The sequence below is a fragment of the Blennius ocellaris genome (assembly GCF_963422515.1).
Source record: "Blennius ocellaris genome assembly, chromosome: 19".
NCBI classification, from domain to species: Eukaryota; Metazoa; Chordata; class Actinopteri; order Blenniiformes; family Blenniidae; genus Blennius; species Blennius ocellaris.
This window is the reverse complement of record NC_137668.1, coordinates 10,567,548-10,595,199: the sequence shown is the minus strand read 5'-3', so window position 1 is coordinate 10,595,199 and position 27,652 is coordinate 10,567,548. Positions and strand designations below refer to the sequence as shown.

Here is a 27,652-nt window from a genome sequence, read left to right as displayed (position 1 = left end):
ACACTTTGTCTAAAAACTCCACCTTCTGCATTAAATCTGCCTTTTTTTTTTTTTTTTTTTTATATCTGAAAGTCCACAGTATGATTGTTGGCATACAAGCCTAAACTTTAATATAAACACTGGTGAACTGGAGGCCATATGCACATTATTCATTCCCTCATTGACTGCACTCTTCAGTCGTCCCAACCAGCCTGTGATGAACCGACACGCCAACAAGCACATCACAACACACCTTGTAATAATCTAAATCACTTTATTAATTTAAGTTAGGTAGAGACACTAAACATTGGAACCACATTTGCTCTGCTATGGAGCAGTCTTCAGAATATTACAAAAAGAGGCGTATGTCATACTGTCCAAAACAAAAACCAAAAAATAAAAAGGCAAAAATTAAGAGGTAGAGACTTTAGGCTCATCACTGTGACCGGAGGAATGAGGCCTATTGGAATGTAGTTGAAATTCAAAAAAATAACTCTCGTCATCCCAGAAAAAAAGTATACAAAATATTTATACATCAAATGTGGTGGACATGTGAGTGGAGGGTAACTGGGGACATTTACAACATTTAAACAATTTAAACATATACATTTCACTTTAATTGGACAAGGTGGACACCGGACAAGAGAACGTATGAGATAAAGTATTACCTTTGGGGGGGGGGGGGAGAAAACAAAAAAAAAAAAAATAAAAAATCTATAATGCAAAGCTAGTGTCTTTAATACATCTCACACACACTTTTGCCTGAAGTTACAAACTATGCTGGGTTACTTTTTTTCTTTTTACCAATAGTGCCAATGGATACAATTTACAACATGAATACCACAGATCTCATTGGGAGGTGAAAGCTAAACAAAATTTTTTTTAAAGCGTTTCCTCTCGATTTCTTCCCGAAACAGTACATTCTCTGGATGCGTCACACGGACTCCCCTCGCACATGTTTCATCTCAAAAGGGACACGTGTGGAAAAGGACGGGACCACTGAGGGATGCTGCCGAGTCCCCATCGCTCTGGAGACGCCTGGGAGGGTTAAACCAGCCACAATCTGGCCAGGAAATGTCCCATGAAGGAATATGCTACATGTCTCTAACTCAAAAGGGGAAAAAAAAAAAAAACAACAACAAAAAAAGCAGTAAGTCAAACTTAAAAATGTAGAATCTTCTCCCCTTTGCTTTATTTTAAATGCCGGTGGCTGGGACCCGAGCTGTGTTGGTGGCAAATAAATTGCCCCGACTGTGGGGGGGGGGGGGGAAGCCTCTGCTGGGGCGACGTGGGGCCGCTTGAAATGCTGGATTAAACCTTCCTACACAAAGAAATGCTGGCAGTGTAGAAAAATCTGACTTTACATCAAAGAAAACAAAAAATAAATCAGAAATTACAGTGCATGTCTACAAAAATAAAATAGAAGGTGAAAAAAAAAGATTACTGTTTGTACAGTAACATACTGTATATTTCCACAATGACACTAGATAAGGCTGGTGACTACATTACGTAAATAGTTAATTACTGGATAGCTTTTCTGTATGATTTCAAAAACTAGTGACACAGTATATAGATGTTGGTTTCTTCAAACAAACTGGAAAAAAAAAAAAAAAAAAATAGACAAAACAAGTCAAATAAATCCTTTGTGTAGTACACAGCTTTCTTTGTTCCAGAGGAACAATATGGTAAACCTTTGCATTTGCTCAATGCAAGTGCACCAGTCTAGATTTAGTCTTTTCTCCCCGTCCGTCCCTCCTCCCCATCTTCAGCCGCAGTGGTTGTTTCCTCATGCTCACAAGGTTTATATGCCTCTGTTCAGTTGCAAACAGCGCCGCCCCCTCCGCCCCCACTAGATCCCGTTCTTGGCCTCGTTGTTGTTCATGGCCTCCTTCCTCTGAGCTAGAAAAGGGTACATGCACTTGTCGGCGCCCAGGAACCGGTACATGCACACGATGGCCTCGAAGGGCAGAATGCTGCAGAGACGGGGGACAAGAGGGAAAGGTTAGTGATGCGAGATACTCCAGCGGGCCGAGAAAACAAAAAACATGCAGGAGCTCACCTTTTCATGAAGTTCACCATGTAGACGATGCGAGGCGTGCAGATCATGGGCTGGTCGGTGAGGATGGCCCTCATGGCTTGTTTCACACAGAACTCCGGCTTCAGAGGCGGCAGGAACGGCTCGATCTCCTTCCTGAATCACAAAAGTAATGCCGTGGTTGACGAGAGCTAGTGGCAGCATGGACGCAGAAAGAAGACGCAACTTCACGGGTCAGTTTTAGTTTACCGACGGTAGAAATATACACGATGGATTCGCGTTGAGAACTCTCGCTTTGTCGTGAGCGTGGACTCTGGGTTGTCAAGTCAAAATACAGAAGCCTGTAATCCTGATTTGACTAAAGATAGAGTAGAGGATGGGTTTTTTAAAAAGTCCTTATAGAATTGCCATTATCCAATAGCCGTTAGCTCATATTTCCATTTTTAAAAAGTTTGCTAAAGGGTTTTTTTCCTCGCTTTAGAAACAATTTACAAAATAATGTTTTGTTGATGATCATAAGCAAATATGAATTATTAAGTATAATAATGATACACGAGCCATTAGCGAGGTTTAATAACCTCAACAGTTAATGTATAATTATCGAGACTTGTTTGTTTGTTATCGAGACTTTTATCGTTTGTGTATTTATACACTTTAAAAAGAAATTAAGCAGAGTTCAAATTAACTGGACAAAATATTTTTCCCTCAGTCTACTGTGGTATAATTATTTGCACATGGCGAGTTTGAAGCGGAATCATTTCAGCCGTTCACAGGCTTCAGTAGAAGAATGAAGAAACGGGTAGAAAAAAAGTCGGTGCGCGCCGTAATCGGTGTGGTTGATTGCTCCAAAACGGTGGGACAGGACCCACCACCTGCCGACTGTAACCACCAGACAAAGTGAGGACTATTAGAGCGGCTCGGGGTGGGGGGGGACCAGGTGCACCTGTTGGAGGAGGAAAGAAAAGTAGCCCTCTTTGTTTAAGCAGTGAATGTTGCTCCACGCTTTATAGGGACTGTAAAACAACACACGCTTTGAACTCCAGATAATGTTTGCGAGGAATTTTATAAAGTGAAAATTATGGGGGGGGGGGGGTTTGTTTTTGTTTTAAAGCACTGCACGCACAAACAACTGGGGCTCTCACCTTATCCTGCAGCCTTTGAACATTCCCGTGTCGACCAGGTAAGGGCACACCAGAGTCATGTTGATGCCGTCCTTCTCCGAGGCCTTCAGCTCATGGCTCAGTGACTCGTGGAACCCGATGGCACCGAACTTACTGGCGCAGTAGTCCTGAGAGAGTACGGAGAGAACATGAAAAACCCTCTCCTCTGCCTGGGGGGGGGTGGGGGGGGGGGAGAATTCATTGCAAGGCACGGAGATCCCTCCTCGTGCATTAATGGCACGGCCACAGAAAAAAAACTAGAGCAGGTCCGTCTGCCGTTTTTACGGTTTCATTAGCATTCTTCTCCCGTGCATCAGGAGACTGCCGCGCTTGGCGGGAAGGTTTTGATGTGGTTCATTGTGGAAATGATCTTTAAAAAAAAAAAAAAGCTTGTGCAAACACAGATGCATGTCGATAAACACGGGGAGAATAAAGGGATTTGATTGTGCCCACATGATGGGAGAGGGCTTTGCTTCGCTCAAACTGACACACACCTCTGAAATCACATTCAAAGCCTCTTCCAGGAACCATAATGGCTTAAAGAAAATTGACAACAGCTTTAAACACAAAGGCAGACGGAGTATCTGGCACTACACATGGTCAGAAATTGATCATCAAGCTGAAGGGAAAACGGAACCCAACATATTAAAGTAAAACCGTGTCGGGGAGGGGCAAACTGAGACAAATAACCCCCCCCCCCTAATAAAATATATTTCTGCATTAATAAACAAAAGTATAGGGAGGAAAACTAAAAACCATATCCAGTGAAAGCAGCTATGAGCTGCATACTGAGTGAGCTCCGGGCTCTTCACAAAGCAGTGATGAAGATGTCTCCATCCCTCGGGGAGCTGTCAGCTCATTCTGGCCCCGGGGCCGGCGCCCAATAGGGGCCCCACACCCCCACTGCTGCAGATAGAGAAATCTATACCAGGCTCCCAATGCTCATCTGTGTTCCTTAATTTAACGGGTGGAGGCGCAACCAGAGAGAGGGGTGGGGGCGAACCTCTCCCGTCTCAGTGTGCTAGCTGGCACACTGGCGGCTCCAGAGAAAAGCACTGGTTCTGGATGGTGGGAACGATGGGATGTGCATGTGTTGTTGTGTATGATACTAACCTCCACTCCAGCTGTGCTGAATAAACCCAGGGAGCTGGCAACCGTCACAATGTGACCATGATTCAGCTCCAGCATCTTGGGGAGAAACGCCTTGGTGGTCTGGGGGACGGACAGAAGGGCAAAGGGAAAAAAAAAGAAGAGAGGAAGGTTAGTTCACTTGTGCCGTTTGTCTGTGCCAAAGGCCTTTGATCCTCTCTGCCTTCCCTCTCGTCCCCTCTCTCCGTGTCCCTCTCCTCTCCATGGTGATGCAGAGAGACACGTCTGAATGAGAATTCATAACAAGAAGAAAAAAAAAAAAAAAGGAAAAAGAAAAAAAAAAAAAAAAAAGACTCAACACTGGAAGTTTCAAAATATAAACATAAGTTTAGTGTTTGGCGAGTTGCATGTTGAGGAGGAGGAGAGAGAGAAGTGTGTGTGTGTGTGTGTGTCGCTGTACAATCCGTCCTTTTCCCACACAGATCTAGTGCCGGGCACTAAAGAGTTGGTGACAACACCAAATCACAGGCCTCCGTTCACTCATCACGTCCAACAATACAATTCGGCCTCTCATCTACCTACACAAGCCTCGCGGCCGGCCCGGGCGGCACTCGGCGGAGCAGACGAGCCAGACGAGCTCGGAGATGAAAGGCCTGGAGCCGGACGACACGTGAGAGGCCGAGTGTTACCGCCACGGTCAGTGAGGCGGCGAGAAGATTTAGCGGTTTACAGTTGATTAACCGACGGATCCATTCCTCATCCGGCCCCGTCTGCTGGCTTCGAGGCTTCCCCGGGCTCAGCAGGAGCCAATCAGCAGGTGTGACATGTGACAGCGATGATAGGAACTGACCAATCATTCTCTCACTGGGAGGTCTGCAAACAACCAGCAGGCCTTTTGTCGGGTTAAACCTCAAGAGAAGGGGCGAGACGCGGACCGCAAATGTTCTTGGGTTCACTGACAAAACACAGAGGGCACCTTTAAGTTTAGAAACGGTCTCCAAACAGATTAGGAGAAGAGAGGACGCACACTACCGCCTTAAATAGTGCTTTTACACTACAAGTTTACGCTCTAAAACGCACATTTTTGAAAAGAGCCAAACTAATTTTGAGCAAAATATTGATCAGAATTTATTCTCAAAGTAAAAAGAAGCTCAGAACTGAAGCTCTCCCACCAGGCCACACAGGTTAGAACCGTCCCGCTCTTTGAATCACAGTAATTGAACAAACATCCCGTGAAATACGGAATTTGATTCTTTCTTTCCGTTGTTCAAAATTCCCAGAGTTCTGGAAAAATCGCGTGAGCATGTGTTATTAGTTTTGACAGCTCAAATCCCAGTTTCCAAAAATTCTGTGGTTGTGTAAATGAGAGGCAGCAGTTTCATTGGTCGGCGCAGTATGAGAGTCTGGCCCGAGAAGGGATTCGGTCTCTTCTGTAAACATTTGTTGGAGAGGAGCACGCAGCCAGCGGGAGCATGGTACCAGGTAGTACAGCCACAAAAACGCAATGGAAGGGGAGGAAAAGCCTCATTAAAACTGCATTCGGTGATTAACTGCGTCAGACTTGATCTCGGTTATGCTCAACATCTGTATTTTCAAGGACCCTCTCCCGGTTTCAGCGAGGTAAATAAAACTGGAAGCAATAAGTCAAATCCACACCCAGCGGGGCTGATGGAGAGAACATGATTTCACCCTTTTGGAGTTTCTCCTCCAGCCAGGTACAACTGGCCCGGCTCCAAACAACTGCATTTTTGTCGGACATAAATTATCCGTTTGCAGCAATATTAGAGTCATTGAACGATGGGGCCCGATGAGGGGGAGCGCACGAGGCCTGGGCAGGAGCTGATAAAGGCCTCTGCGAGCCAGAATGGCAGTGGATGAGGGAGGGAGGGAGTTTGCGTGCAAATGAAGCATTCACTTTAAGATATGCCCTTACCGGGCCCGAGCCAAAGTTTTCCACTCCCACAGCAACTTTCAGAAAGAGGGGAATGACTGGATCTGGCACCGTGCTTCTCAAACACTCGGATTCAACTGGACCTTTTTTTTTTTTTTTTTTTGCTGAGTGGACTGAAAATAACTGGAGCCGATGGAGGAAAAGCTGATTCCCTCTCACGTCGAAGACGGCCCTTTGCCCGGGACCGACCGTCCCGTCGCTCTCCCACCCTCCCGTGATGTCCTGCTTCTCATGGCAACTCTGGCATGTGGGTATGACCCCCGCTGACCTCTCAGACACAAAATGTGTGAAGGCAACCAGGGGCTCGTGTCTTACATCAGAGCGGCCGTAATTGGGTCTCAACGCTCCCTTGTTCCGCTAAATTACCCGCTGACACAGCCGGGCCTCCTTGGCCTATGTGGGGGTGCCCTGCCCGCTTGCACCCCCTAATTGGTGTGTGCCCCCAGGAGCATTTAAGCCACACAAAGCTTCTTGCAGCTGGGGTGTCAGGCTGCATTAGTGCTAACGCCTGACCAACAGGAATATGAACAAAATATTGGCCTTTGCGTCGGACCAGATGGCCATTTAATTGGACTGACTTCCCCCTGGATGAGAAGGAAAGAGAGCGAGAGAGGGAGACGCAGGCCCGGGCTCGGGAGCTTGTGCGATCCGACAGCAGATCGTGGAATTTGAGTGGGCCGGGTTGATTTTAATGGCCATCGGGGAGGATGATTGATACGCATTGTTCATGTTGTGGTGACCATGCTAATGAGTAAGCCGCTGCTTGGATTGACCAAAGCTCTACTGCCCCCCCATTACAGCTACAAAGTAATTTACTCTGAAAAAGAAAAAGAAAAAAACCCAAAACAAAACATATTGATGTCCCTGAAAGAAAGTGTCATCAATAGGGAACAAACGCAGAAGCCCGGCGCTCAATATAGTGAGTCCAATGCCTGATCAAATCCACCTGCATTAGTACCACAGATACGCTAACCAAACTTTACTTGAGTCTGCCTGCGCTCGTTTCGGTGCTCGAGCCGTCAGACCAGCACCTCTTCAACCTGAAGAGCTCTTCATGCTGCTAATAGGTGCCGAGCAGCATTTTCTCCTAAATCTTATATCTCAGGAGAGTGTTAACCTGCATCTCACTCAGAATGTTCGACAAACAATTAAGCAGCTGTATAAACGGTATTTAATGTAGGAAGAACACACTGGTCCCACATGCCACGAAGCGTCAAAAGCCCATAAAATGAGCATTTTCATGGTTCTTAGCCTTTTCTTAGAATAAACTTAACCAATTGTTATCGACTCCAAATTGGATTATCAATTTAAAACTTGTTCTTCAAACTGAATTTGTGAAGAATTGTTCGGCCATTAACCGGATATATAAACTGAATTTAGACCATCGGGTGATTAATGCAATAGTAAATTGAGTAGTTAAAAAAAAAAAAAAAAACGCTTAACACATTTTTTTGGGGGGGGGGCTCAGACAGAACCAGTCATCTGGATGCTTACAGGCCTTCTTCCAATAAATTTGTTTTACATTTCGGGATGGCAGGGCGTCCTGATGGCACTCCGAGAGAAAGGAACAGGTACCTGCAGACGACACGGGAGTGGCCGGGGTGGGCTTCACTGAGGGGTACAGGTGCACCAGGCCTGAGGAGGGGCCCATATAAAACCAGTCAAGTAGGACCCTTCTGCCTGGCTGCCCCCTTTCTCTGGCTACAGCAGGAATGCGGCCTGCGGAACTTGGCTCCTGTCGCCTGGCATCTTGTCAAGCTGATCCACAGACAAGAAACCAATTGTCAGATAAAGTGGGTCAGCAGCAGCTTACCATTACCCTCTCGCCTCGCCTGTGGATGGGACGGCACTGCCTTCCTTCCTCTTTTTCCCCCTTTTCCTCTGCTCTTTTCCCGCCATGTCACTCCGGAGCGCCCTGCACGTCCGTGTCATCGCACATGAAAAGGTAGGATTTCCAGGACGGCGAGGAAAGAACCGCTTATGCGCCACGAAGCCACGCAGTGGATGACCAGCTCAAGATGCTGAGGACGGTTTCCTTTTGTGTCAGTCCACTAGACACTTGCACTAATCCTCAAAACACAAACCCTTGTGACACGAGTGTAATGACTCCACATTCCCACTGCTGCTGCTCCATGACCAAAACCTGAGCCACAAAACATCCCAAACTGCCAGCTGGACTAATCAAAGCATCATCGGATAAATTCAATGTGATGACCCCCCGTCTCATAAAAACCTGAAAGGGGCAAGCAACTGAGTCATAGCTCTGTGTGTGTGTGTGTGTGTGTGTGTGTGTGGGGCAGAGCCGGATGAACAGAGCTGGCCTCCATGACTCCCATGCACTGCCTCCAAATCAGGATGGGAGGAGTCAGAGGGGCCTGTGGAGGGGGGGGGGGGGGGGGGTTGTGGGGTCCGAGCTGGGTCGGTCTGGCAGACACCCACACACACAGACTACGATTACCATCCGTTTCCTGCTCGTGTCTCCTTCCCTGCCTTATTCCCAACACCCCCCCCCCCCCCCACAAAAAACACAAAATCTTACACAAAATACAAATCTTATTCCATCTGGGCTCTGGCCTTCCTTTTGCTTATTTTACACCCAGCTGTGATATTTAGATGCAAGGAAAACTTTAATCCAGGAGTCGCTATAGTTGAAAAACTGAGATTTTTCATTAAAGCGAGGAGGAGGTAACATTATATACACATTGATTCCATCTGAAGGACCACAATTACTGCCAGTTTTTATGCTAAATAATGGAACTGAGTGAGCTTGTGTGAAATCACACAACTCGTGAAAATGCACCACAGGCCATTTGGGCCCACTGCTAAAGCCTCAAAACATAATGAAAATTTAAGAAAAGCATGAAAAATGGGCTCCATCTTTGCAAAACTGCTTCTGTAAAATTGCAATGACAACATGTGAATGGGTCTTTTTTTCAGCTCTCAAACACAAATCCTCCCTATTATCACATCCCCTTTGAATTAGTGTTCTATGAAGAAGAAAAAATTGAAAGCATGCGCTTCTATAAACAGGATTTAAAACCTGCCGAACACTTCATGAATCAGCTCTACGCTGAAGGTATTTGTTGAATCACAAACCCAAAGCAAGTCATGTAAAAAAAAAAAAAACTGTTCAAAAAGGAAAATACCAAAATCAAAAGATACCACCTGCATGCAATGAGTAACCAGACTATGTTTGTACGGCAGAAAGTGGACAGGTCCCTGTTAGTCTAAGCTCTATTCATTGAGCTTGTGTCGTTAATGAACCACATCCTCCACTATGGCTGTCGCCATTCATTAAGTCCTTCTTTCATCTGCCCCCCACACCCCTAAAGAAACCACGCTCTCCATAGAATATGGGAGGACACAAACACAGACCTCCATTAAGAATCCCAAATCTACCACCCAACCACTGCATCCTGACTCCAAATCCTGGATGTAAAAGAACATGGAGATAGCCAGCAGGGAGACGCATGAATGGCTGAATGGAGCATCCATTAAGGAGGAAATACACAACCTGTGTGACTGACAAAACAAGAGGTTTTCATGCTCAATTAAGGAGCTTCAAATCATGGTGGTTTCATGGCATCTGTGAGAATGCGTGTTTATAAAAAGCCCACGGTCAAAAGAATTTTATCTGCCCCACTTGACATATTGCTTAATATAACGTGACAAATACAATCGAGGATGAAGTGGTCAATTCAGAGTCAGGCCACGAGGTAAAAACCACAACGCAACTGGTGTAATTTCCATCCATGTGGGAATCTAAACCAATTTAGACACAATCAATAGTCCCTCAGAGATGGCTGCAGCTAAGCAGCACAATCAATTTTCACTACAGCTGTATTTGGGGCCGAGGGAGAAAGCACCAAATGTTGCACATCCATCTTTAAATCATCCCGGCGCTTGAATGAAGCCATAATTCTTGTGGCAAGATGTAACCACATCCCAGAAACAAACACACACACACACAGAAACAAAAAAACAGATGTGGGAGCATCTTGGTTCAACATCGCAGTTCATGCTTATCTTAAGTGCAACATATTCTCTCCATTTTGACTATGTAGCCTTTCAGATAAAGTAGTCCCACTGAAAGGCCAGAGGAACCGAGCCAGAGTAAAATCTGATACACAACAAATCACAAGCTGCCAAAGTAATGTGGTGAGCTGATCCAAGGCAGATCCAGAGAACCCCCCCCCCCCACCCCCACCCCCCTTACATCACATACTTCAGGTTTGTGCAGACCTGTACAACAAATCAGATGAAAAGGGAAGGGTTGACATACCTCAAGGATCATCGCTGACTGGGGCGGGCTGACCGGAGCAAAGACAGACTCAAAAAAAGCTAAACTCGTGACTTTCCTCCGAAAACCAAGTCAAGCTGAAATCTGAACATGCAAGGCAACTATTTATGGTCATACTTTCTCAATCCTGGAGGGACAATTACACACACACACTCCTTTGATTCGTGAATTCGGCACACAGAAGGATAAGATTATGAATAGGCATGCGAGTCAGAGTGGAAACATTCCTGTGAAGCTGGCATCACAGTAAACACATCTGATAACTCTGTGCTCATGGAAACTGTGGCTGACATATCAAAGCACCATAATGTGCAAGTCCTAATATACAATACACACACACAACTCCAGATTACTCAGAAGCTGGGTGACAGCCCAATAATAGTTTGTGCATCAGCTCACCCAGAAGTGCGCGTGACAGTTGACCACCATGGTGCGCTCGATCAGCTCATCAGGGCACTCCAGGAGGTGATGACCAGAGACGACGCCGGCGTTATTGATGAGTATGTCCACCTCTCCCACCTCCCGGCGCACCTTCTCGGCTGTCGAATACACACTCTCACGCTTCCCCACATCACACACATACGTGTAGACCTGTGGCTGGAAAGGAGGGACTTCCTCTACACCTCCAACAGGTCCTGCAGGGGGAGAAACAGGTGACAAGTGATGAATGAAAGTTTGTCAAAGTGGCGTATTCAGACGATGCTCATGGTAATTACTTAAACGGATTTATGGATAATTATTTGGTTTGAATATTTATTGCAGCTGTACACTTTGAGACAACTTTGGAAATGACACAATTAGTATTTGGTTCAACAAGTCTGAAGCGATTTAATCCGGAAACTAAGCGCTTTGCGTTCTCGCTCGTCGTGCGTAAAACCTGAGCGCATCCTCACTGAGAGCGAAGACTCACCGTCTTTGGTGATGGGAGTGTCCAGTTCATGGTATATCTGCCGCACCATCTCCGCGGTCTCCTCGTTGCTTTGGCTGTTTATGTCCCATAACACCAGTATCGCTCGTCTCCGGGCGAACTCCTTGGCGAACAGGCGGCCGAGGCCGCTTCCAGCGCCGGTGATCACGCACACCTGTCCCGCCACGCTCTTCTCCTTGGGTCGCACCACCCACTTCGCTCCGGCCGTTAAAAAAGCCCAGAGCACCTTCAAAATGACCACGAAGAACTCCGCAATAATTATCATCATCTTGGCACAGAAGCTTTTCTAATCAAATGCTGTAGAAAGAAAATTCAAAAAAATAATAATAAATAAATAATAAAAAACAAAAACCAGACGCGCTTCCTCTCTACAGCAACCTGTTTGCAGCGGGGATCAGGTAGAAGCCGACTAAACTTGAGTGCGGCAGAAACACTGGGGAGGTGGGGGGAGAGAAGTGGTGCAATAGGGACTGCACTCAAAACGTGTGAGTGGAGAGAGGGCTGAGCTGCTCAGTCAGAGTCCAGTTGCTCCAATAACGCACAGTTGCGGTGAGTTCTGATCAGCTACTATGAACTGAGCCTCCTACTTCCTCCGCTGCTCCTCCACTCATCTCATGCTGCCGGAGCGCATCTCACGCGCTATTTATTTAGTCCACCCATCAGAGCTGGACCCAATCGGAGTGAGACTTGAGCGCCTGTCAGGATGAAGTGCCAGGTCCATACACTACACTCTGAGGTGATGTAACCTAAAAGATTATAACACTAATCTGTTGCATTTCCCCCCTCCTTAATGCAATATTCAAAAATAGGGTCTGCAGATTAAACCTCCCTATCACTGATAATAAGACACTTCTTTCTGTCCGTGCCTCTGATTGATTTAATTATTTTTATTCAACATTTTGTAATATTTAAAATAAAAGCCCACTGACTAATACCGCATTGTTTCATTCCTCTGATTAAAGGAATATGAATGATTTAAGGGATACTGTTCACACTTTGCAACACGAAATGCAGATTTGAATCAGCCACAGTTCAGGTCAATGTCCGTCCACCAAAGATGCACACAGAGCAGCCGGTAATCCTTTAAAGAATAACCCTGACTATTAATCTGCTGTACCAATTTGGATTTAAACACAACAGAAACTTGAATCAACGGATTAAAACAAATTTAGGATCAGATTCTTTACCGGTGACCCACTGCAATCCAGCTCATGGTTGAGAGTGAAAGCAGAGATAAGCAAAGTTATGCACATCCTGGGTAATTAGTAATCCATACACTTCTGCAGGCAAACAGACAAAGTGCACTGCAGAAGTGGCACTTTGTAGAAACCCACACACACACACACACACCCTATTAAGGTAATCAGTGATGTATGTTTTAAAGCCACACAGACACCAACAAAGAAACATTTTATACACCAAAGGTAAGTTCAATCCACAAGAAATCCTTTTTGCCAGTTGTCGCATTTTCTTCAAGTTGTGTAACCTCAGCTGGATACCTTTCAGACGTGTAACTGGGCGTGTCTTGGTGGTGTGGTGTGTGTGTGTGTGTGTGGGGGGGGGGGGGGGGGGGGGGTGATTCAGGAATCCTTATATATGCAAAGTGAGAATAAAGATTGCATTTATCAACTACCAAATATAAGTTCGTTCCATTCAAATAGGTAACACCACTGAAAGCAACGTGTAGGATTGTAATGAAAAATATATTTTAAAGTAAAGTCTTTTAAAAAGCAATGAATCAATGGTTTGTATCGCGAAATAGCCTCATGCTGGACAAAGCTCAAGGCTGAAAGAGTTTTAAATAAGTATAAAATATTATGCAAACAGAGGAGTAGCAATTTTTGAGTTATGTAATGGAAGTACTAAAAGGTGTCATATTTATTAGATTTCTTTAATCAACAAAGTGAAAGTGATCCCAAAATGTGAGTATTTCTTCCTGGACTGGGTGTCTTCCCTCTGATGAGATGCGGGATCCTGCGGGAACTTTTCCTCCAGCTGAGCAGCTTGCAGACCAGGATCAAAGATCTTGCAAATCCTGCAGGATATTTGATCCTGGCCTGCAAGAATGAAGCTTTTGCTCCCTCTGCCGGGTTAGCGCTCACATGACCAGCAGAAGAGAGAACAAGAAATGCGGGGGTGGGGGTGAATTTACGGTATATTGCACAATTAAATTGTAGTTGAAAAAAGAAACTGGAATTTGATCATGCTGCATGAAGGATATTTCATGACTGACCATATGTCAAGTAAACGTAATAACATGTTACAAAATACTCACAAAAATTATAATGTGTTATTAATCTACAGAAATATGGCTCTGTAGAATTTTAAAACACTTTTTCATGGAACAAAATCCCATTTTACAAAATATGGCAGAGAACAAACTGTATAACATGTAAAACAGACATTGTTTTACATTTTCTGTTAGGCAATTGACAAGCTTCACAAAACACAAGATAATATATGTAGAATAACTAAAAGATAAAAGGACAGAAAAGAAAGAAGCTAGAATAAACAAATAAATACAGGAATAAGTGGGGGAAAGGGCTAGGACGGGTTCCTCTCTAAGGTGAAAGTAAAGGTTTTACACACATTTCAGAGACATCGTCATATATATATATATTCTGTGTGTAGAATTGTCCTGCAATAAAATTGTTTTAATGACCAGATCATGAACGAGATTTTTAACAGGTATACCAAATAAAACATGGTTTTTTTTTAAGGTCAGAACGACTGTCAAATTTGTAACTCATTTTCAAAATAGATTATTATTGTATTATTCGTTTAAGAACCATTTCATTCAGGCATCTGAAAGGTCACCCCCTGCACTCCAATAACTCACGCATGCGCAGAAATAGGACCCTCTTTCTCGGTGATCGCCATGGCGGACGCAGAGTGAGTGTTTTCCTCTGGACTAAAATCTAACTTCATCCGGCTCTTAAACGGCCATCTGCCCATCATTTCCATCACAAATACGCTGCTGAGTTCTTGTATACTAGTCTGATTGCAGTATTGCAAAGGATTATTGATAGGATCACTTTTAAGAGAGTACTCATTAACGAGAACAACATGGCTGGCAGTAGCTACTGTTCAGTGTAAAAGTGTATTTTTGTGTGCTTGAGTAAAAGAAGGAAGGCAAGACTGTTGTTCAAACGACTTCTTACTATTGGGAGTGCTTAGAAAAAAATACTGGTGGTTTTTTTGGAAGCTTCAACATGCTAGGAAGCCGGTAAAACGTATCTTAGCATGCTAGCATTCAGCAGCTTAATTCTTGAATCAAACACGTCTTTGTAGGAATTGTTTCTTCGTTAAAGCCGCTAATGTCCTCGCGCAACCTTGCCTCTCATTTGGATATTCATGTTGTCATTTTAGAAAAAAGGTGCCGTCGGTCCCTGAGAGCCTTTTAAAAAGGCGAAAGGCCTTCGCGGCCATGAAGGCCATGCGGGTGAAGAAGATCCTGGCAGAGAAGAAGGTGGGTAAAGCTGTTTGTATGTCGAGTACCTGTTTGACTGAACATGACTGAGTTATTATTGAGCTCAATGGACACGTGTTCATGTCATCCACAGGCCCGGAAGGTGACCAGGAAGCTGATCTACAAGAGGGCCGAGAAGTACCACCAGGAGTACAGGCAGATGTACAGACGTGAGATCCGCATGGCTCGTACTGCCCGCAAGGTGGGAAACTACTATGTGCCTGCCGAGCCCAAACTGGCCTTTGTCGTCAGGATCAGGGGGTAAGTGAGAGTAGAGATGTGGAAAGTAATGGGTCCAATAGAGTACATTTACATGGATTGCTGTCTTTGATAACTATAAGTTTCGAAGTGCTGATGCTGGTTACATATTTTTATACTTTATGCTGTTTACATACAAGCCACAAGCAAATTGCATCGAAAGATTTGTTGTGGCTATGCAAGAAGATATTGCATGGTGGTCCGTCTTCCATTTGTATTGTTTTGAGTAAAATTTTCAATGTACAACTTTTAACTTGCTGTTTGGAGCGATGCATACTTGAAGTAAATTTCACACCAAGTTATGGCATGAAAATGGCTATAATTGCAATTGCTGTATGAATCATGAGGTGTGGTGCTGAATGCACCATCACAGAGAAGTATAATCTTTGTACTGTGGTGTATCGCTCTGAGAACTGAATCTGTCAGGATGTGCCCAACTAATTCTGTGATCAAGTTGTTTTTAAGAAATGAGGTACTACTTATTTATCAACTGCAATCCATGTAAACTTACTCGGATCTTTAAATACCATTCAGTGATTAATGATGTACACTCTTTCCCCGACTGATCGACTCTGATGATACACTTCTGTATTCTAAGCCAATAATGTTCTGAAATCACTTCTGGGCAGTTTGAGCACTGTCCTCGGTGTAATCTGTGTCCTCATTCCAATTTGCTTTGTCTTTCAGTATCAATGGTGTCAGCCCGAAGGTCCGCAAAGTTCTGCAGCTCCTCCGTCTGCGCCAGATCTTCAACGGTGTGTTCGTCAAGCTGAACAAGGCTTCAATCAACATGCTGAGAATCGCCGAGCCTTACATTGCTTGGGGGTGAGCTTGATTTTGGTTTTGCTGCGGCAGAACCTGTCGGTGCTGAAACTTTGGATCTGGAATGTGGTTGATGATGCTCAACTTTTTTCCCCATCTTATCGACCATGGTGAACACTGACTGAAACAAAGCCAGTTTTGTCTGAAACCACATTCCTTGATGTCGATGCATATATCTGATTGTTCCTAATGAAAACACTTGATTATTGCCTTTGCAGTTGATTGTGTAAAGTTGCTGTGATTTCTGTCCATGCTGAAATAAGTTTGACAATTGAATTTTGAAGTTATTTTTTATTATTGCTCTAAACAAAAACAATTCAGTTCAGCACTCTCCATATTAGCAGCAATTAAAAGATATGGTATGAAAGCAATCTTAAATGCAGAATGAGAAAAAAAAAACCTTCTACTGAAGTGTATAGAAAATAGAAAATGTGGACCCGGATGTGATTGCAATTAAGCATGGATATTGTGCTTGTAGGCATGTGACATAATCATTTGCGTTGGATGGAGAAAACATTTGACAGCTGGGGGATGTCTGCCATTTAATTAATTTCTTATTTCCGTCTTAAAACATCTTAAACAATCAGAATATATTCCAACCAGTAATCAATCAACCTCGACATGTTTATTTTAAAGTTGACATTAGCTGTCCTTTAATAATGAAGCTTTGTTGAAATGAGTTGTGTCAAAATAAGTAGATGAAGTAAAACATGGCCACATAACTGCAAAAGTTGACTTTTGAAAAAACAATTACCATGTGATGTACCGATTACCTCCAACAATCAATTTTTTTTTCTCAGATGCGCTGTCTTTGTTTTTCCCTCATATCACCTTTTAATGTGAGGGAAAATATCAAAGCACAATTTTAGTGAAACATAATAGATGCTTCTGGTTTAAATGTTAATTGGGTTCACCCGACTACATCTTGATATTTATTGACTTGTGCTGTGGATGGGAGACGTTGCTGAGCTGTGCTGCAGAAATGAATTCTGAAAAGATACGCATGTCAATTCAGGTCACAGTCAAACCTCTGCCCCCCATGAGGTCATTCCTGTCATGCACTTTAAATCAAACATGATGGAACTACCATCACATGTACTCTTTGAGTTCATGCACATAAATAAGGAGTTTGCTGAACTTGCTATAATTTTTACACTACATTAATCGGACCTAATCATAAAACAACCCTAGATGGCTCCTATATGAACCAAGGTACTTTACACAGGTACTTTGTGGCCTTTTGTGAGGGGGAAGTGCATCAGGGCTGGTAAAAATCAAGGAACTTAGTTTTGTAATGCCTGTTTCCTCAGATACCCCAACCTGAAGTCCGTGCGTGAGCTGGTCTATAAACGAGGCCATGGCAAGATCAGGAAACAGCGTATCGCCCTCACAGACAACGCTCTGGTGGAGAAGACACTCGGTATGTCCACATTTGGTCTTTTTATTCAACATATAAGCACTGCACTTCAATTAATTTCAGATCTGAAATACAAAGATCAACGTTGACTCTTAATGTGGTTAATGATGTACACTTTTTTCCCCGTCTTATCGACTTTGGTGAAAAACAAACTACACTTTGCCAGTTGTGTCTGAAACCACATGCCAGTCAAATGAGCATTACAGGATATTTAGCAGTTAACAGTAAGCTTTTATACTGCTGCTCAGCTCTGTTGATCAAAACTATTGGCTAAATGTGTAATTAAAGCATTTTTTTCCTCAAACTCTTACTGTGGAAATCTTAGATCTTGACTTTGGGCTTGATTCCTTCATGTCATTGATCTAGGCAGTTTATAGACTGACAATATGTAAAAATGACTAAATCTTGTAATCCTAATCATTGATTTTTATCTGTAGGCAAATTTGGCATCATCTGTGTCGAGGATCTCATCCACGAGATTTACACGGTTGGTAAGAACTTCAAGCCCGCCAACAACTTCCTGTGGCCCTTCAAGCTGTCGTCACCTCGCGGCGGCATGAACAAGAAGACCACACACTTCGTGGAGGGCGGCGACGCCGGCAACAGGGAGGATCAGATCAACAGAATGATCCGGAGGATGAACTGAAGTTATGGTGAGTTTGGGTAGCGCTGAGCGGGGCCAGTCGTCGGACAACGCTGCCAAGATGTGGTTTATGATGCATCTTCTTTTTTCCCCATCTTATCGACTATGGTGAAAACAAGCTGTGAAATAAGCCAAATATGTCTGAAACCACATCTTCGCTTTTTCAAATTGGTGTTTATACATTGTGAAATGCTAAAGTTATGGTGAATGTTGCCTGGACTTTTAATTTGTCACTGTAGCAACTGGACCCAGTATTGATTCTCGATTGGGTTTTGATAGTTCAGGAAGTTAATCAGCATAAAAACTACAAATTGTAATGTTCAATTTACATGCTGTAGTAAATGGGGTCTGTTTATTATATTGTTAGATTGATGAGAATCATTTTGTAGTTGATAATTAGAGATTTTGTATCTGGTTCCTCACTTCTCCCCTTAACAATGTTTTTTTTTGGTTATTTTTCAGGTTTTTCAATGGACTCAAATGTACAATAAAAAAACTTCAAAAAAAATCTTTTTGTCATGACTTTATGACCACCTGCTATTAGATCTGTATCAGGATTTATTTGGTAATAATAAAAAATGTTTGCATTAGTGTTTCATTCGAATTTTGTTTAGCATGACATGAAGGATTAAGAAACGTCCATATTTATTAGGTATATAATCTTTTCATTGAAAGTAATAAATAACACAATCAAGGTAGTTAGATTTATCTGCAGTCTTCGTTTGATTGAAAATAAACCTGTCATTGATGAAACAGCACGAAAGCTAATTGTGGCTAATCGCTGCGGCGGCTGAATTAGCCTGTTTCCATGGTGACGCGGCGCCTCGTAGCTTGTTCCCGAGGAGCCGCAGCTTAGCTTCCTGCTCGAGACCACTATTATGAAGCACCTGTCCGTTAACCGCGAGCAGCCGCCGCCGCGTCCGCACACCGAGGGGTGATGTGTGAAGCAGGTGCAGCAACATGATGACTTGCCAGGTCAACGCGTCGGTGCCCACCGCCAAGGCTCTGCTGTCGGCGGCCGCCTCGGGTTGCAGCCCGCGCGGCCCTGACGCCGCCGCCGCCGCCTTCCCCGCATACGGCCGGACGCTCGGGATGGGGGCCGGCGGAGGACGGCCGCCGTTCAGGCTCAAACAGATGCGGAAATATCCCGTGATACAACCTCTGAGCAGTGAGTAGGCGTTCCGACACGTCCATCCAGCCGCGGCTCGTAACGGTATGTCGGCCTAACGCCGTGTGTCTCTTGTAGCGTCCAGGGACGGCAAGGCGCTGCAGAGCGGCTTCATAGCTGGAGGGTAAGGCTCGTCAATGTTCCATCATGTGCTACAAACACAGTGTCACCATACAGCAAAGGAGGTTTCATCTCGGCCTCAGGCGTTTTGCATAGCAATGATTCAACGGGCCTGTCCTGGTAAATACATGTCCCAATGTTTCCCCTCACAAGTTGCAATTTGTTTAAAAAAAAAAAATCAGGATTGATGAATTATTGTTTACCACAGTTGGGATCCACGGAGAACTGAACTTAACACATTTAGCTGCTGTGAATTTGCGATATTCTTTTTTTTTATATATAAAGGCTGCAAAAGTCATAACTGTTCCACATGTAGCTTTGCACTAAAGCTTATTTTAGAGTATTAATTGGTCTCCCTTACATTGAGAATAATGCTCCAGTGCCCACAACTTCTACCGTCCTACATCCTTGGCAGGGGCATGAGTTCAAATACATTCTGTCATTTTTTTTAAGCTTTACAGGTGCAACTTTTATGTATATTGGAGGCTTAGAGGGTGATGGTAGTGAGCTTGTAACTGGAAGTTTCCTGGTATGAACCCCAGTGCAGACAGATCACTACCGTGGGTTCCTGAGCAAGACCCTTAACCCCCCAACCCAACTATGCAGCTTCTACCGGGAAGTATCCGGTGTAAACGTTGTGCCAAATCAAACAATTGAATTCACTTGAAGAAAGCCTGCAATCAAAACGAATTGTTGGTCGTTTTCAGTACTTATTAGCTCATCCATTCATTTATCCACCTCGATGCTCGGGATCCAACACAGTGACCAATAATAGTAGTAATAATGATGCATTTTATTTAGTGGTCTTTCAAAACACTCAATGTCACCTCACAAAGTTATAAACAACATACAAAGTAATACAAGATAGAATTACCTCAGGTAGTATAATTTAATTCAATTGCATTAGTCGTCAAATAACCTAAAACACATTTTACGAACCAGAATAGCAGAAAAAACCTGAGGGGAGGTGTCGAGACATATTTTTGTTGGGCTTATATTCGATTACAGTAAAAATAAATCTAAAAATTGCATTATTTAAGGTGCTATTTGCATTTTTAATCCCCATTTCTACTTCTGTTTCTGTCTCTTCTTTCTATTTAGGACACCAAATCTTGCCAAAGATGACAAACTGGAATTGGAGAACAGCGATCCAGAGATGGACATGTGTGGGAGGCACTTTCTGTTTGATAAAAACAGTAAGAATTGTAAACCTGGAGCTGTTCTTTCTCTTTTATAGAAGTAGTGGATTGTAAACGGACTGCCAGCAGGTGGAGTTGTCATCATACAGAATCAACCCATGTCTCTAGACTAAGTTGCAATCTGCATAACTTCATTGATAAGATAAAAAAAAAAACCCTGCCAGAGGAAAATAAGTGTATTTTGAGTGTGTGTGTGTGAGTGTGTGTGTTTTTTTTTTTTAGATGCGAGGTTGGAGAGGACCAGAACTGTGATCCCTCCACTGCCCAGACTGTACCATCCTCACAGACCTGGTAACCTGCATCCCTTTGGCCTCGCCGAGGAGCTTTCCCACAGCCACGCGGGGCGGCCCTTCACCCTTGGGTAACCGGTGGATTAGCGTCACTCATAGCTCCACTCTTTAGGGGATATTTCTGGAGACAGCTGCACAGATTACAGCAATTAAACTGAGCCACTGTCTCATATGTGACAGACGACATAAATGAGAACAAAGAAAAACGGCAGCCGGACACAATCATTACTGTGACACTCCACATTTATCTGTCACAATCAGAAGAGTCGCAGCTGAGTCCTTTTAATGTTTTAAATATTCTTAGGTTGTGGGATGTTACAGCTTAAACTGAGTTACAGTTCTACACAATACTGTCGGGTTCAACAAGGGACCACTTTCATTTCTTGGCACGAGAATATCAGAAACAAGGAATCTGTGTTGGATTTCATAGTCCTGATCACCTCGGAGTTTTAAAGCGGAAGCGGCCCGTGACTTCTTCCAGCAAATATGGACATTTCACTTTATTTTGCACCAGGAGTTTTCATTAAAAGTGACTTTATATTGGGTTTGTACTCATTAATGGTAATAATTGTTTAGTTTAGCAAAAATAGACATGGACACCATCACGTATACTCTGCTCCACAACAAAAAACAACTTTAAAATCAAAATGTAAAGATTATAACGACTGTATGTGGCCCCTAATGTGAAATGTGTTTGAACCACTCCTGGTCCACAATGCTTTGTGCCCAGAACATCAGATGTATGACAATTTTATTTAATGCTAGAGAAATAGCTTTGGCATCAAAGCCCCAGTGAGTGTGGGTTTTTGAACAGGCTGCTGGAGTCGTGTGTTCTTTAAATCAACATCAATCTTTTTCAGCTTTGGTCTGAAAAGAAACACTGCTATTAACATTTTTCTGTATGATTAACATTGAAATGAATTCCCAGTAGGATTTAGTACATACTGTTTGTTGAGATCGGCAGGATTATTGTAGTTTTTGTATCGCACCAAGTGTGAAACCTTTTGGAATTCCTTCACATTTGTTTGCACTAAAACAAAGTATTTAACTGCTATTGTGTGACCATTTTGCTGGTCTGAGTAAAGTAAAGGCTTGAACATTAACGCCACTTCCCAACAGCCTCATGTGAACACGGTTCCCCAGTCTTTATGTTTGTCTTCCAGCTATCCTGAAAGGTATGAGCTGAACACACGGCCAGCCATCCTCTTCCCCTCGGCTCTCGTCCTCAACGGCAGGAGCACCTTCTCAGTTGAAAGCTGCAAGCTCAGCAGGTATTTCTTTTTCTCCTTTTTTAAAACTAAATCTGACGAAGCCAATCAATAGAATCTCCCTCAATTATTTCTGAGGCCTCTGACACTTCCGCTGTCCCTCGGTTTTCGTGCAGGCCCAAGGTGATTTACCCAACCTTCAACCTACTGACTGTTAAAGACAACCAGAAGAGTAAGTTTTTGACTCTGCGATCCGAAGACGGCTGAAGCACACGCTTTGATCATCCTCAGGTATTTGTTGTGATCCGAAGACGTCAGGACAGAATGTACTGGGGAGAAAGTGAAGAGAAGCGTCTGACCTTCAACCTGTACAGGTGTTTATGAGCCTGATTTATCGCCGCGAAGGTATCGCTTTGATGGATTTTCCTTGTTTGAACAAAGGAACACCTCATTACTGTCAGCTCGCTGTCCACTATGAGTTGCAGTGTTCAGTCTTTTCAGGTGGACTGAGGGGCTCTGAGGACCCTTTCCAAATGTCTCATTATTTTCTGGCCGCACTTCTGTTAAAATGCAAATAATGTTGGTTTTTTTTGGTGTGCTGTAATTGTATTACTGGTGCTACATTTCAATTAAATCTTGTCTAAACTTTATTACACGTACGTTAGATTTGTTTTCCGAAACAACAAAGTATCCCATAATTCACTTGGGATTTTAATTCACACTATAAACAATTGGAGGAGGCAGATGAGGAAGATGCAGAGATTGCATTGCAAGCAGCACAGTGGAGAGGGTTGGTGTAACAGTGGAGGGAGTGGGGCGATGCGGTGACCCCCTTGAAAGAGCAGACTAAAAGACAAAGAGGAAGAAAAGTTTGTTTTAATTGGTGAAAACAGAGTGTTTGGCGCAGTGTTGTAACACAGACCTCATCTCGGCCTCTCGCTCTGCCTCCTGTCGTCCCTCGCAGGCCAGCCTTATCCGGACCCGATGGTCGGCGCCTCTCGCTCCTTCATCCACAGGATATCTGAGCTCTCCTCCCTGGAGGGCGAGACGGTCAGACAGGAGAAGCTCAAGAAAACGAGGAAACCCAAAAAGCCGCCATCCTGACAATCAACTCCTTCCCAGTCGCGCTGGTCCAGGATAAAAACTTTTGAGTCTGTGCCAACAGCCGAAGACAATACAACAGTTTGGGTGCCGTGCTCGTTTCAGCGGCTCCTCCTGACGGCCTGCGTGTCCTCGCTGGTTTTGTTTTGCTGCTTGACGTGGCTGATCTCTATGTTTTGGGATTCCTGACCGGAGCTCCTCACCTTTAGTGATCTTTCGCTGTATTATTGACAAACCTGTAACCCGTAGACGGCCGCGTGCGCTCCAGCAATACCTGCTGCTCATGAATATTCAGTCCATCTTTTTAGTCTGACTCGGTAGTTTTCCACTGAACATCTGCATGAGGAGATACTCGTCTTTCTAATGACTTGAAATGGCTGTTGTGTAATACTGCCATGTTTCTCTCTGTATTATTAGTATGTTGCAGATGCTATCCGACTCCAATCTCATTGCAACAGCCTTTCAGGTGTTTCCAACACAAATGTATGCTTTGTTAAGTAAGTGAGATAAATAGCTAAATATATATGGTTTAGCAATGGTTTAGCATAACCATTATTGTGCCTTGTTGAATGTCTTCCTCAAAAGAAATACATTTATTTTTGTTATATCAAGAAATGTTTTTATGTATGTATGTCTATAAAGGGGGGGGGGGTATTTAGACGTGGCAAATGTGGATTTTTTTTTCTATTCAGATGAGTAAAAAAGCACTTTGGTAAAAGTGAAAGGTATCAAACTCAAGTATGTTTAGTAAAAGTAAAAAAAGTAGAGCTTCTGTGATGTACTCAAGTACAAAAGTAAAAATTATTCTTTGACTCAATTGTTATGCCTTGTTTTTTTGAAGGTTGTGTGGATTCATATGCATACACACACACACACACACACACACACACACATACACACACACACACACACACACACACACACACACACATACACACACACACACACACACACACACACACACACACACACACACACACACACACACACACACACACACACACACACACACACACACAGTTAATACCCTGCATCAACTTCATATATTCAAAAACATCATAATAATAATTCATGTGAAACTCTTGAGGTTCAGCAGATCAAAAGTCATCAGAAACGTAAACACTCAAATACAAATAGCCATTATTTGCCACTTGCGGAGTTGTACTCTTCTCCGGACACATACGTCATGCAAGGACCGCCACAATTATCCAAATGCCTCAAAGGTTGCGATGAAACATTATCTGCATTCCATATCTACCAGACAGACACAAAGCTGTGCCTCCAGATCTCAGAATGTGGTACTTTCCCACATGACACATTGTTACGCGGCTGTATGGAGGGCCGCTCATGTCTCGGTGGTCTTGTTCATTGTATCTGACAAAGACAGCTGTCTTTCTGTTTGGTTAGATATGTGGACTTGTTATTATTTGATGGTGTTGCAGCTGCAGTTGGCACTTTTTGAAGTGTTGACTCTTTGGATTTGTCAGAACTAATTGGGTTTGGGTAATCACTGGTACAGTTATCGCAATGATTTCAGTTTATTTGATGAGAAATGGCAACAGATGTGACCAATATGACTATCTGATCGGGACTGTATTGGTCCAAGGTACCCTGGACAGGGAAAATGCAATGGCAGTGAGTTGAGAAATGGATTTTACCTGATTAGTGACTTTAAATTGCCCATGTTTGTATGTTTTCTTTTGCCCAGTTAGGATTGATCTCAAAATGGATTGTGTCCTGACTAAATTATGTGTTTTTATCATCACATGTCTTTGTAACACCAACGCTAATTTTGACCCAGTATTGCAGTGTTTATTACTTTTGTTATTACAGAAGGAGCCTCCCCAGTTCAACTAGAGGCTTGTGGGACTTTCTGTGTGCAGTTTGCACATTCTCCCTGTGTGTGCAACTATATTTTAGGGTACTCAAGTTTCCTCTCATAGTCCAAAATGATGCATTTCAGCACAATTGGTGACTCTAAATTTCCTTTAAATGGGAAAGTCAGTATCTCTCTGTCTGTTTGGACCGGGTTGGACTTGTCCAGAATCTAACTTTTTAACCTTTACTTATAGTCAGCTGGGGTCGGCTTCAGGCCTTTGTTCACCTGAACTGGATATAATCTAATGGGAGATGGACAATTTAGGCCTATGAGACAAAGCATACCGAAATAGAACAGATGAGTTATTAGAAGGTGACACTTGTGACGGGAAAATCTCGTAACCTCAGGGTTAATATAAATGGTTTTCTTGCTTGTCATAGAGTGGACCAGTAGATTGGAGTATAATTTTGGCGGAAGGCTCCTTGATGTAGAGTTTGTTTGTTTTCAATGTGCTTGAATGGATTTGTTCCATATACTCTGGCCTCCTCCGGGATGTACCGAGCTTTTTGCCAGTAGACTCATTCCATTCAGCGCTCTCGTTTGTATGAAGCAGGTAAAGATGATAAATGAATGGACCTTTGAATGCACTACAGATCCTATAATACTCATAAAAAATGTGCTCTATATTTTTCCTTCTAACAGGCTTTTATCTACCTGTACCTACGCCTGCGTAAGTGAAGAATATGTGTACTTTTTGCCACCTCTGAGGACAGTAAAAGTGAAATACTGTACTCATGAAAGGGAAAGGAAAGGACAAGGTTGTGACTTAGAAACTCCATAAAACCCAGCTTGCGTGACATATTCCTGAAATTAAAGTTTATGTAAAAGACTCTTGAAGCGTCCACCTCTCTCAACCTTGACGTTCATGTTGATTAAAATGTCATGTGGTGTGCTGTCTGTGAATGTTAAAAAAAGATCGACGTTATGTTGGTGGCTCCAGTAATCTGACATATGCGTTATCTCGCCACAACAGCTCGCCGCAATTTTATCCTGTGCAGATCAGAATGAGATTGGAGAAGCAGCCAAGACGGCCACTTTGCTGTCATTTGAAGGGTGGTCGAGTCCCGCAGGCCGTCAGTGAGATCATCGAGAGCAGAAGGGCTGTGGGTCTCACAGTGACAGGTCAAAGTGAAGTGATGATCTGAAGGGCTTTTAGGTTTCATTACTTTTCAGGTGTTTCTGTGTGTGATTAGAAGAAAAGAAAAAAAGTGGAGAGGAAATTGTCATAGAAAAGTACAAACCAGATTAAAATAAGATTAAGGATAGTGGTTTATCCCTGTTAGGTAATAATGCGAAGTTGTCAGATGTCTGTTTGTAGCTCCTCCCACTCCAAATGGTGAGGTGTGCATTTCAGGGACACATGGTGACCTAGAAACACAGAACCCCCCCCCCCCCCCCCCCCCCTCTTATTCATGCTAAGTGAAGGGGCTGCATTCACGCTCAATCGTTGGCTGGGTCTCCGTCTCCTTGCAGAGTTTTTACCATCCCTTTCAAGTGTAGTGAAACAAAATGACCTGGAACAAACTGTCAACAATGAGGTCTTTAATAAGAGCTGTTCTGAAGCCTGCTCACAAGTGGTTTATAGTTTCACTGTAGATCCCCGGAACTGTATAACAAGTAGGAACAGAACCAGAGCAAAAGTACAGCTTCCATTTAAATCAGATAGAAGTAATTTGGATAGATTCTAACGCTGGTAACTGATGTCAACTCATTTGATTGATACTGGATGAAGTTGACATATTTCATATTTGGTTTACAACCAAATGTGCACATCTTTCATTATAGACCTTGCTCCCCGCTGAACTGGTGCTGTGGTGAAGAAAAAGCCAAGCTGTGTTACTGTTTCACCTGACCTGATATAGAGCCAGTCGAGTATCAGCAGGAATCGGAATGTAGCCTGTCTGCCAAAACAAAACTTTGCCAGTGCCTCAAATCAAAACTGCCCCAAATATTTCTGTAATAAAGGAAAAAGCCAGCTTAGCTCTGGGGACAAAGAGCAGCGCTCTGTTAACTATGAATTCTACATGACGTGTTGCTACGGACGCTAAAGCCCCAAATGCTTTATCCAAACGTCATACTGTAAATACTGTAAACATTTTTTCTCATTTTAAAAGGTCTGCCAAAAAAAAAGTTTGTCTGTCGGTCGTTTGTTTTCTATGTTATTATGCTGTGAACACTGATGTGTGTCTTATATTGCAGTTCTTATTGTCTACATTTTCCTCTCAATATTTATTATTGTGTAATATTGCTATTTTGATATATTTTTTGCAATTTGGAGCTTCTGTGTGTTGTCTTGCCATATTCTATTCTATTCTCGCACAATGATACATATAATGTACTGTATGTTATGATTTCTGTGAGTTGTTGGACATCCTAAGGATGTTCTATCTATCTATCTATCTATCTATCTATCTATCTGTCTATCTATCTATCTATCTATCTCTCTAGCCTCAGCAGGAAGAATATATGAGTCAAATTTCAATAATTACACTTTTAATTCATTTTGAGAGTAAATTGTGTTGTGAAAAGAAATACTAATTCGTTGATAATCGTAAAAAAGCTTTGGCTTGAATTTCTTTTGTGTGTACTAGGGGCGAATTACATAAAAATAATAAATAAGACTTCATGCAAAACAA

General features: G+C 43.2%; 2 protein-coding genes across 2 annotated transcripts; one reads left to right on the top strand and one right to left on the bottom strand.

The window, feature by feature from the left end:
* Positions 1 to 481: 481 nt before the first annotated feature.
* rdh10a (retinol dehydrogenase 10a) lies at positions 482 to 11,905 on the bottom strand. The gene is made up of 6 exons (XM_080514922.1): positions 11,425 to 11,905; positions 10,914 to 11,149; positions 4,288 to 4,386; positions 3,157 to 3,302; positions 2,039 to 2,170; positions 482 to 1,952 (listed from the first exon to the last, which is right to left on the bottom strand). Exons 1-6 carry the CDS (start codon positions 11,708 to 11,710, stop codon positions 1,829 to 1,831), a joined length of 1,023 nt encoding a protein of 340 aa, XP_080371048.1. The 5' UTR covers positions 11,711 to 11,905; the 3' UTR covers positions 482 to 1,828.
* Positions 11,906 to 14,297: 2,392 nt separating this feature from the next.
* Positions 14,298 to 18,644, top strand: rpl7 (ribosomal protein L7). The gene is made up of 7 exons (XM_080515211.1): positions 14,298 to 14,334; positions 14,812 to 14,911; positions 15,006 to 15,172; positions 15,857 to 15,994; positions 17,302 to 17,411; positions 17,846 to 18,061; positions 18,514 to 18,644. The coding sequence occupies exons 1-6, from the start codon at positions 14,321 to 14,323 to the stop codon at positions 18,052 to 18,054; spliced, it is 738 nt and encodes a 245-aa protein (XP_080371337.1). The 5' UTR covers positions 14,298 to 14,320; the 3' UTR covers positions 18,055 to 18,061; positions 18,514 to 18,644.
* The last annotated feature ends 9,008 nt before the right edge of the window (positions 18,645 to 27,652 follow it).

What these genes read in the sequence shown, in the direction of transcription:
- rdh10a (XM_080514922.1), bottom strand. Translation starts at nt 11,710, where the DNA reads ATGATGATAATTATTGCGGAGTTCTTCGTGGTCATTTTGAAGGTGCTC. An exon ending in TTCAAAGGCTGCAGGATAAG is followed by an intron (nt 2,171 to 3,156) that starts GTGAGAGCCCCA and finishes TTTGTGATTCAG; the next exon opens with GAAGGAGATCGAGCCGTTCC. An exon ending in ATGGTGAACTTCATGAAAAG is followed by an intron (nt 1,953 to 2,038) that starts GTGAGCTCCTGC and finishes CCGTCTCTGCAG; the next exon opens with CATTCTGCCCTTCGAGGCCA.
- rpl7 (XM_080515211.1), top strand. An exon ending in TTTGTCGTCAGGATCAGGGG is followed by an intron (nt 15,173 to 15,856) that starts GTAAGTGAGAGT and finishes TTTGTCTTTCAG; the next exon opens with TATCAATGGTGTCAGCCCGA. An exon ending in TCTGGTGGAGAAGACACTCG is followed by an intron (nt 17,412 to 17,845) that starts GTATGTCCACAT and finishes TTTTATCTGTAG; the next exon opens with GCAAATTTGGCATCATCTGT.